General features: G+C 45.2%; 1 protein-coding gene across 2 annotated transcripts in view; it reads right to left on the bottom strand.

Moving 5' to 3' along the window:
• Positions 1-1127: 1127 nt before the first annotated feature.
• The window catches only part of larp (La related protein), a 154991-nt gene continuing 145105 nt past the window's right edge, over positions 1128-11013 (bottom strand). For both annotated transcript variants that reach the window (XM_037429802.2, XM_037429806.2), the window contains one exon: positions 1128-1307. In XM_037429802.2, the coding sequence (XP_037285699.2) occupies positions 1272-1307 (36 nt within the window). In that variant the 3' untranslated portion in view covers positions 1128-1271. The remainder of the gene's footprint in view (positions 1308-11013) is intronic.

Raw genomic sequence — 11013 nt, 5'->3', positions numbered from 1 at the left:
AAAAACGCGATTTTTCGACTCGCATCTCCCCTTAAATGTGTTTACACAAAACTGTGCTTGATTTACTTGTTTCTATCGCTTTCAACAAGCTCAGCCAGTAAATACAGATACGAAATCACGATAGCCTTGTTGTTGGTCGGGCCTGATCAGGATTGAAAGTGACCGTGTCGCAGCACCTAATCTGTATGGATCGGCACTGATCGGGATTAAAAATGTCTGTGTGACACCGGTATAAAGCCTAGAAAGAACCTATCGTCCAGTCAAGCCTTAGCGCAAGCTGCGCCAATTTATTATTATTTCTCATGGGACTAAAGCAAGATCTACGAAATCTGAAAGAACATAGCGCAGCGTTGCAATATCTCATGCCCTACATGTAGAAGAGTACTCTTTCAAGCATGATGTGGCTCTTCCAATGCGAGCATATCTCCGCAAGAAGTCCAGCGCTGTTACAGCCCATGAAAGCCTTTGGTTCCGCCAACAACATGACTCTGGACAACAAAAAACAATTTTCTCGAATACATTTTTAGCACCCAAACACGTGGTAGGTGCCATGTCTAGATGAAAAATACAGAGGTAATGTTTCTGGTGTCAGGGCATAAAATTTTCTTTTGTATGTTGCCCTTACCAGTCATGGCAGCCAATGTGATTGTCAAGTGAATCAAGCCAAGCCACGTGAAAAGTCAACGTGACGGCCAGGGAGGGCTGGTCCGCAATATACAATACCGAAATGGTCCCACAGTTTCAGCATAACAGCAAGGTGTGTGGCTGACACTTGGGAGGAGTAAGTGAATGAGTGATTACGCTTGCGCCTTTCCGTATGTAAACCAATGCAAGGCCAATGCAGGGTAAATGTTCTTATGACCAATTAGTTTGGACACTCAAATTCTGACCACGTATCGAACCAACAAGACTGATAAATCTATTTCATCACATACCAGCCCAAATGAGAGGAGGCACTCTCTTGCTATGTCCTTTGGGGCAACATTACTAAATGAAGGCACCTCCCAATGATTGAGGAAATTCCATTTTTATTGTTAACACTTTATCTGTTCTCCCATTTCTTGGCATTGCTCTAAACGCATGCACTAGAAAAAAGTCGTCCATGCATTGCACGCTGAACCATGTGCTTGCAAATACTAAAAAAGGCATTTATTCTTCTCAAAAAGGGCATTTTATACAATGGCAAAGTGCAAAAAGGCTCTACCACCCAGGAAAAGAAGGCTTGCAGCCTGGCAATGCCAGGTTGAGCCTATAAGGCACACAGTTATGTCTCACAAGGCTCCGGTGCGCTGCCGCGGTCTCTCCACCTGCAGTATGAACAGTACGTAAGACGATGGTGAAAGTTTGAATACTGGTAAGTATTTGCCAACAGCTAAAGACTTGACTATATTTCCAATGAGCCACAAAAGATAAGTTGCAGTATAAACTGCCACCTAAAGCTGTTACAATTGCTCAATTTGACCGCAGGAAACAAAGATAATGGAGGTGTCAAGTCGTTTTGAATAGATATCACACAGAAAGGTAAAAATAAACCGACACAGACACACCACCTCTTGTTGTGCAGGCAATGCGCACACATATAGTTTATCATGTTTAATGTAGTAGCAATTATTTCAGATGCATTTATTGCTATCACCGCGAGGGTCCATACAAAGTCTAAATTGATAGCTCTGTACTGTGCATAGTATGTTCTATGCGAGAGGGCAGCCAACAATATTGGCTAAAGCAGACAGTAAATGTGTCAGCATACCTTGGGACCTCGTTAGATGCACATAGGCATGCTTCTTGCTTGTCAAGGCTACAGTGTCATATAAAGCTGTGAACGACTACGATCAAGCTTTCACCAAATCTGCTAGGAGCCTGCAGAAATCAGGCAGCCTCTTCCTGCACTTTGGTGCCCTTCACTGCATGGCACGCACTTTGAGGGAGGGCACATTGCTGCTAGTTTGTCATTCGCATGCTGTCACATAGAATTGATGAAAACAGACAATAATGCCAGGGAAACTAAAGGGGATGTTATAATGAAGTAATTGCAATGTAAACATGAAGAAAGAAAAGTGGACGAAGAGACAACTTGCCATCGGCAGAATCCGAACCTTCTAATAACGCGTTTGATGCTCTACCACAGACAATTGTTATGACGCGAGCTTAGAATGACGACAAAGGGAAAAGAAGAAGACGAGCACTACTAGCCAAAACTGCCGCGCTTCTACCATAGAGCTACAGTGGCAGTCATCCGCCTGCCCACTTTTATGGAGTATATAAAGGGGATGACCATCACCGTAGCTCAGTGGTAGAGCATCAGATGCGTTATTTGAAGGTCGGAGGCTTGGATCCTTTTCGCCCACTTTTCTTATTTCTAATTTACATCACAATTGCTTCCAATAAAATCCCCCATACTTTTCCTGGCATTATTGTCAGTAATTTCTCAATAACATCGTGTAACAAAAAAACATGAGCCCTTAAATTTGCACGTTTTGTCACATGGGAAGACACCTCGTGACACTCACGGCAAAGCACACTTGTTGATGAGTGTGTTCATCAAACTCACTTAACTTTGCATGGCTTTGGCAGCAGGGGCTTAAAAATAAATGTGCTAAGGCATAACATAGTGTTCGCAGTATTTTTTTACCATTGTTTACATTATTAGGAATTGAGCTATATAATAAAACATAATACATTCTCTCTTGGTTTACAGCCATGACTGCCAGGGGCGTGCCCAAAACACGCTGGCAATGGCCACATCTGCCATGCTTTTGCCTTAAGGGGGGACGCGGCACTTCGGGACCGAAAATCAGCCAAAAAATCGAGTTTTCGCGGACCTTCTTTGCGCGTTCCCGACATCATTGCACACCTATTTACAAAATTTCATAGCCGAATACCATCAACTTTTATCGTTATTCAACTTTAAAAAACCGAAAACGGGCGTCCTGCCCTTTAAATTGAGGGCGAATAGCGCAGGTTTCGGCTCTACGATACGCGGGAACTACGCGCTCGATCGGCGCCATTTTGGTCTTGTTTGAAAGAACGCGTTTTCAGCTGTTTTTTTTATTCAGTAAGCAACATTGAGCGTTTCCCCGGCTCGAAAAACGGGGCCTCAAAGATGAAGAGCCGCGCTCACTGCCATTGGCTAAACGGCGCACGTGACTGAAATGGCGCTTTCCAGTTGGCTGGAAGCTCGCGGCTTGCGCCTGCATACGCGACCCGACGCCATTTTGAAAGGGTTACCGCTGTGACGCCTCGAAATCGGCAGAGCACTCTGAAGCTTCTGATCGTATCGCCATGCCTGGAAACGCAAAAAAGTATCGGACCGTGCACGCATTTGGTCGCAGGAAACGCAAAGGTCGTGGGAGAAAGTCTACGAAGTCATCAGAGCCCTTGGTTGACTCCGACGAACGATGTGTCGACGCTCCGCGGCCGTTCAGCGATGGTGCGACCGAGCGCGTTGCCTCCGACGACGATGACGGTGAAGCGAACTCCGGACGACTACGAATCGACGCCAAGGTGGTGACAAACGCCGAAGTTGAAGAAAATCATGCCCGGGAGAAAGCGACGCTCGACCGGCTTTCATCGGCGCCAGAAACTGCACGGAATGACTTTTTCACCGCGAGTTGTAGCGAGGTAACCGCACAGGACTCGGACCACGCTGCTCCTTATCTGCTTATGCATCTAGATATCCTAAACGCGATAATGGGTGCCTTGTGTTGCAAAGCCTGCCACGGACCGGCTACGATCGTCAGAGGGGATCGGGACTACGGACTTGCCGTGAAAGTGCTAGTGCAGTGTGAAAGGTGCGGCGAGATCGCGAATGAATGGACTTCGCCCCGCGCGAACGGCACGAAAACGTGCAGTCCGTTTGAAGTAAATCTTCTCGCTTCGAGGGCGATGGTGGCTACTGGCAACGGCCAAACGAAAATGAACGATATTTTCGCAACAATGGGCATCTCACACCGCGGTATGCACCACAAGACGTTTCAGCGGCATTTGAAGAACACGCTGGCACCCGCTGCAACACGAGCGGCTGAGTCCGCTATGAGCGAATGTGCGGAAAAGGTTAGAACAATTTATGATGACTTGTGCTTCGGCCACCGGGGCAATATTGCCGTTAGCTACAACGGCACGTGGAAGACGCGAGGCCATTCTTCCCACATCGGCGTGGGCACAGTTATCGAATTATTTAGTGGTTACGTGTTGGACCACGTCGTTCTTTTCAACTTTTGCCTAGGCTGCGAGGTGGGCCCAAAGCCTAGTAGTGAGGGCTATCAAGAATGGAAGGCTAACCACAAATGCCAAAAAAATACGAACAGCAAAGCGGGGCAAATGGAAGTGGAGGCGGCTCTAATTCTATTTCAGAGGTCGCTTGAACGCCATGGCCTGCGCTACACAACTATGCTGTCTGATGGAGACTCTAGGACATTTTGCGCCATACAAGACGCCAAGGTGTATGGTTACATTGACGTGCATAAGGAAGACTGTATTAATCATGTACAGAAACGGATGGGCACCGCATTGAGAAACCTGGTGCAGAAACAAAAGTGCGATGGGAAAAGAGGCCTTGGTGGGAAAGGCAGGCTCACAGGTGAGCTGATCACCAGGCTGATCACCAGGCTAATATTATGGCCGGGCTCTGAAATCGCATGAAGATGACGTGGGCGAGATGCAAAAGGCTGTGATGGCCACATACCGCCACGTCACCTCCACTGATGAATGCTCGGACCACAGTCTGTGCCCAGCTGGTGAAACTTCATGGTGTCGGCACAATGCCGCAAAAGCAAAGGGTGAGCCCGACCCCAGGCATGCCTACAATCTACCGAAAGACGTGGCAGAGGCATTACTACCGGTTTATACCCGGCTTTCGGAAAGAGCCCTGCTTCAGAGGTGCGAACGCGGCAAAACGCAGAACTCCAACGAGAGCCTACATTCGGTAATCTGGAGTTTGGCCCCCAAGGAGCACCATGCGTCCCTGTTCGCTGTTGAAGCAGCTGTTGCAGAAGCAGTGCTGCGCTTCAACACGGGCAATTTGAATTCTGCAACGGCAATCTTAGGTGAAATGGACATGAATGCGACAAGTACTGGTGCCAGGAGAGCGAGAGAAAAAGACCACCGTCGCAGCATTGTCTCCAACAAGAAAAGAACAGCCTCATTGGAACTCCGGAAGCTAGTGAAGAGGAGGCATGAGCACAGAATGCATTCAGACTATGCTTCTGGTGCGTTTTGAGGTTGTCTTGTTGCATCTTCTGCAATAAAAATGTGTGCCCACGTTTTTTCTCGATTTCTCAAAACGACAATTTTCATGTGCTTCCCATTATGCCGGAGCAATATCTCTTGTTCTATCTGGGTTATCATTACGATTTCTTTTTTGTTTCGAAGATAAATGCAGGGGATGTGTCGTAAAGTAAGTTTTATTGTAATAATTTTTGGAGAAAATTCTCTAAATGGATCTTTTGTTTCAAGTGTAGATGGGGAAATTTTTCATGTCATATTCAACATCTTACAACTTTGCTTCGAAATAGCCCAGAACAATGATTTATACTTTATTGCACACTGTGAACATACCGAATTGGTTCTATAGGTTGCACATAAATATCCAAGTTACAGTTAATTAGCTAATTAGGCCTTAATTGAAAAAGTTGCAGTTCATTATATCTTTAAAACTAATTGTCACAGCAAAAAAAGAATTAGATTTTTGAAATCAGCAGTAAAATCTACATAGGCTCTCCAAATTTGACTGAGGTACTCGCAAAAATAAAAGAGTTTTTGGAAGGTGTAGCATCCCCCCTTAAGTCTACTCTATGGGTGGCTTAAAGCGATAAATCATTGTTACTTAAGATACAATGCCTGAAATAACAAACATAGGTGGTGCCACTTAAGCACCCCCCACCATTACTATCTTTTACACTTCCCTAACTTGCGCAGCAGCGCACCCCTGAAGCGCCATTCCAGGGGCATAAGTGCACTTGCTCAAAATGACACTAAATTTGCCAGTGTGACCCAAGAATATTAGAATAAACTTAGTTTCGAAGCTTCGTATCTCCATCAGCAGAGGAGGATGGGTCGAATGACGGTCGCGAGAACTAGCAGCGCTGCAGTCTGATTTAACGCTACTCTCGGCGCATCGTCTAATACGGCAGCCTACCGCGGTGGTTCACCGCACTGTTTTTAGCGCCGGCTTTCCTGTTGTACTATTATCGAACTTAGCCATTCATCATGCTTCCAGTCGACATTCTCACGTCGCATTTGTGAAATGCTTATGTGGATACGCACAGCGTCTCTTGCATAGATTGGCCCGGCGTCTGTTGCATAGATTGGCCCGGATGTATTGCTCATTGCAAGTTGGCTAAGAATCGATGTCCCGCCTATACTTGTGCTGTCTGCATTCGGTTTAACCTCCAACTACGTGAAATTATACGTGAATGAGCATTTTCAGCATAACAATTTTATGACGACCCATACCGCTTTAACCACTGTCATCTTCCCTAGACGAAAAATTGCCCAAATCGTCTCTAAGGCCTCAAACAAGTTGCTTGAATACAAAAATGGTCTATAAGAACAGTACTCATGTTTTCTACCAGTTTCAAAAAAGACTTCTTTGAAGAAAAAGTACCCATGCTTCACACTATTTATCGAACAAGTCTTCACGACAGCTACGAATAGAGAACAGAGTGCAAAATGTTACAGCAACTTTACATCCTTCCTCGCATTTCCCAGTTTTTCAGAAAGCTCCCGATTGGTTTTCTTGCAAAAGAAAAAAAAACTGATATTTCCATCCCAATGTAAAACATCACTACCATAACTACTACGTTCTCATGATGAGCGGTATAACTCAAAAGATGCAGTAGCAGCCACTCCAACTTTTCAAACACAATCCAAAAGAGGCATCAACCAGGGGGTTTTCATAAAAAGCCTCTCGATAGTTTTCTCAATTACTTTGAATGTAGATAGACGGCCGTGTAAAAGATGACCTAAGCAGCCTTCTTGAAAACACATCTGAATGAGTGCACTTTCGTGTGGTTTGGGCGTGCCTGCTCCAGGGGTACTTGTGAGAGATGCTAGAGGCCCTCTTTGCACGTTGTCACTTATTCATTTCTTTTTTATGAAGGTACCCCCAGATGCAGTAAACTCATAGTGTGCTCCATCCTGGTGCACTTGGTTACCCCGAGAAGATGTGACACCGACATGTGCCACACCCCGTTACCAGCTCCAAGGTTCAGAAATGAGAACACTGCGACTGAGAGAAATATCTATTGCTGCAATATGAAGGAAATGTAACAAAAGCAGGTCACCGACAAAACACGACCACTTACATACGCTTGTGCTGGTTAATAAGGGAAATGTATATTAAATGAAAAAATATCTATTGTTTTAAGGGTAAGGCAGCGATACATTTGACAAATAATGTAATGACACTGTGATGCAATTCGAAGTATCGACAGCGTTGCTCTTTGCGTGCCTTTTGTCTTGCTGTTCTATTTCTGGCAGCTCCTCCAGCTTGGTACCACCTTTTGAATTGTGCCGGATTTCTGTGGAGGTCTATCACGGTCAACATCAATTCTTTAATGCCCTAATCAAGAAAAAATAATGCCATGCAAACGATTATTTCAATACGCCTGATTTAGAAGTTCTACTGTAATAACACGGTCTAAACTTCTTTTGATTGCCTGGTCACTCTGCTGGGTTATTTTTGTTGGAGGTTAGAACTACCTTTCAGTGTGTGCTTTGATCGTGCCCTCAAATTACGTTGAAGGATAAAAGAGTGTCTCTTCACCTATATTTGCATTAAATATTTATGCACTATATATTACGAGCTCTTTTCAAAGAAATTTTGTTGTCTGCGTCACTGTCAGCATTCTTGGTTGTGAGCGAAAAACATCATCTTGTTCATGACAAAAAAAGAAGAAACTTGCCAATAAAATAAATAACAAAATAGAACTCGAATACAAGTAAGAATTGAACCCAAGCTCTCTGCGTGGCAATCACGTGTTATACCACAGAGGGACGCCAATGGTTGAAACTGGTTCGGTGCAGAGAAAAAAATTCTATGAATTTCATGTAGCAGAAGTTCTAATTAATAATGTGTGCCGCCAAAAAATCGAGGCATATTTACACTTGTTTTGTTCATGTACAGTCGGCTCCGATCAATACAGAGTTGAGGGGAACCGCGAAAACCTTCCAATTAAACGAACTTCCAATCAAGCATAAATCACAAAAAAATGGCATCTTTATTAAATTCATTATTATTTATTAAATGGCATCTTTATTAAGTTCTTTAGGAAAAGTAGCCTGTCATTTTCGTCTGCTTCTATTTGGCTAATCTAGCAGTGGAAAGCAAGTTTTGCAAGGAGTACACATGCCTTAGTGCTTCTTCAGCGTTGTTTTCCCAAGCAAAACACCTGTGCGTGAGAGTAAGGCCCGTAGCTGTATCGGCAGTCTTCGGTTGTGGCTCGCTTTCATTGTCGCATTCGTCGTCGATTTGATGAACACTTTCATGAGGCTGAACAATGCGCCGCACGAAACCACTGCTGTCCACGGTGACGTCACCTTCAAAGCAGGAGTCATCGAGAACGGCGTCAAACCTGCTGTCACCGAGAGGAGCGTCAAAACTGACGTCTTCGAGCTCACTTCGCATTTTAGCCAACGGACAAGGAGAAGCCTTTCCCGAAGAATTTGCCACAAAACCACAAGCCCTGAAGCAGTTGGCAATAGTCTCATTTTTCACATGGCCCCATGCTTGCGCTGGCATGTGGATGGTGTTAATTAAACTCGCCTCGTATTGCGAGGACTTATCCTTGCACAAAATCATGTGCTCGACGAGATGATTTCTGTACAGGACCTTCACATTTTCAATTATGCCCTGGTCTATGGGCTGCAACACAGACGTGTTTGCGGGCAGGTATGCAAGATGGATGGCACTCAAGGCTGCTATGTCTATGTAGGCACTGCATTAATCTATAAGGAACAGCCCCTTGCGGCTTGACGATGCGAACTTCCGCTCCAGTTTGCTTATCCAATCCCTGAAAATGTCGAGTGTCATTCACGCCTTTCTGTTTGAAGCATAGTCAACAGGAAGGGTCTTGACGCCTTCCCGATCACAAGAAGTGGACATCGTTCAGTGCCAATGATGTTTGCAGCGATCATATACACCCTTTCCTTACTTAGTTTACCGCCAGCACAGTTATCTTTAAACGTCAAAGTCTTGTCTGGTAGCAGCCGATAATAAAGCGTAGTTTCGTCTGCGTTAGAGATGTCTTCCAGTTGATACTCATTGAGGTACTCGTGAAGCTTGTTTTCCATGCCGCAAATGTTTCACGGTTGACCGATGCCTTCTCTTTACACACGCACTTGAAAACTAGGTCATGACGCTGTTTGAAATGCGTCAGCCATCCATCCGAATAAGCGAAGTTGTTGATGTCCAACATTGATGCAAGCGATAAGGCTTTTACTGGCTGATTGATTGAGTGATTTGTGGGGCTTAACGTCCCAAAACCACCATATGATTATGAGAGACGCCGTAGTGGAGGGCTCCCGAAATTTTGACCACCTGGGGTTCTTTAACATGTACCCAAATCTGAGCAAATGCGCCTACAGCTTTTTTGGCTGCATCAAGAACCAGCAGCACCTTCTCAAATCCGAGTAGGCACCGGTGCGCATTCACTTCCATGACATCTTAAACTTGTCATTAACAAAAGCATCCATTATCGAACACATATTTTTGATAAAATTCTAAAGGGTGTTAGGCTGAATGCTGTACTTCCGTGCAATGTCTTCCTTCGCAGTGCCTCCCTGCTCCACTTCTTTTAAGGCTTCAACTTTCGTCGCCAGATCCGTGTTGCCATTATTCAACGACGCGACCAGCCGAGCGCTGGAAAATACGGAAAATACCTGCGACGCGCAGCTGACACACAGTCAACGAAACACAAGGAAAAAGAGAGAGACTGGGACAAAGGGCTGAATAGTTCGACACGCCAGCGCCCAATGAACGATCTTGCCGCTTTATGCACTGTGGCGCGGCATGCAGTGGTGATGGCGACAAAAGTGTGCCATGGACAGCTGCGATGGTGACGACACTAGTGCGGTAGCTGTTCTGGCACTTGAAAAATTGCGCGCTTTATTGAAAAACACGGTAAAAAGCACGCGTAAAGGCCCCTTTGCTGATTTGCAAAAGAAAAGTTATGGCGCAGTGGGCACTTCGCAACTGTAGTTGCAGCAAACCTACATTGTTTGAAACAGCCAGTGTTTCACGCACAGTTGTTCATTCCCTTCCGGCACGGTTGATGCATACACCAAGAACGAAGCTAAGCTAGTAATTGAGAAGGTGATAGGCACAGGGCCGGTTACGCTATCGCAGTCTACTCTTGAAGGTGAAGCTCAAGTGTCCTACAAGTTTTGTAATTGTTGTTTTTGTAACTGTTATGTGATTGTCACACAATATACATAATACTCAACAGCATCATCTCTGCCATATCCGCCAATTGCTGCCACATGTAATAATAATAATAATAATAAATTAATGAATAAACAAATGAACGAACAAGTTGCGTAAAGCGGAGTCGTCATAGCGGTCGCTGCTGTTGGAGCCTGGCACGAAGCTAGTCGGCGTACCTCACATTAGATAAATCTGCTCCTTCTCGCTATGCCTCATACATGACAAATGCCTTTTTGTACTAGAAACTACGCAGTGCCAAAAATAGTCCGAAAAGTGACGTGGAAATACAGCGTACCATTCTCAGTGGCCGCTTGCACGTCGCCGCTGCTAATCAAAACACGCGCATACCTGGCATCGGGAGCAAAATCGTGCTGCAGCACCACTAGTTGTCGTGACCACCACACAGCCACCTCTCCGGTGGAGCTTTAAAACTGAGTTTATTCTAGTAACGTTGGTGTGACAGAGGTATGCCTCATTGGGATGACATGCCAGACATGTCCTACCATCACAGACGTACGCACATGGGGAGGGCAAGAGGGGCAGGATGACAACTGGTCCTCCATTCACCTTTGATGTCACCCTCCAAGCTG

Source organism: Rhipicephalus microplus, chromosome 2 (genome assembly GCF_043290135.1).
Source record: "Rhipicephalus microplus isolate Deutch F79 chromosome 2, USDA_Rmic, whole genome shotgun sequence".
NCBI lineage: Eukaryota > Metazoa > Arthropoda > Arachnida > Ixodida > Ixodidae > Rhipicephalus > Rhipicephalus microplus.
This window is presented reverse-complemented; position numbering and strand designations above follow the sequence as displayed.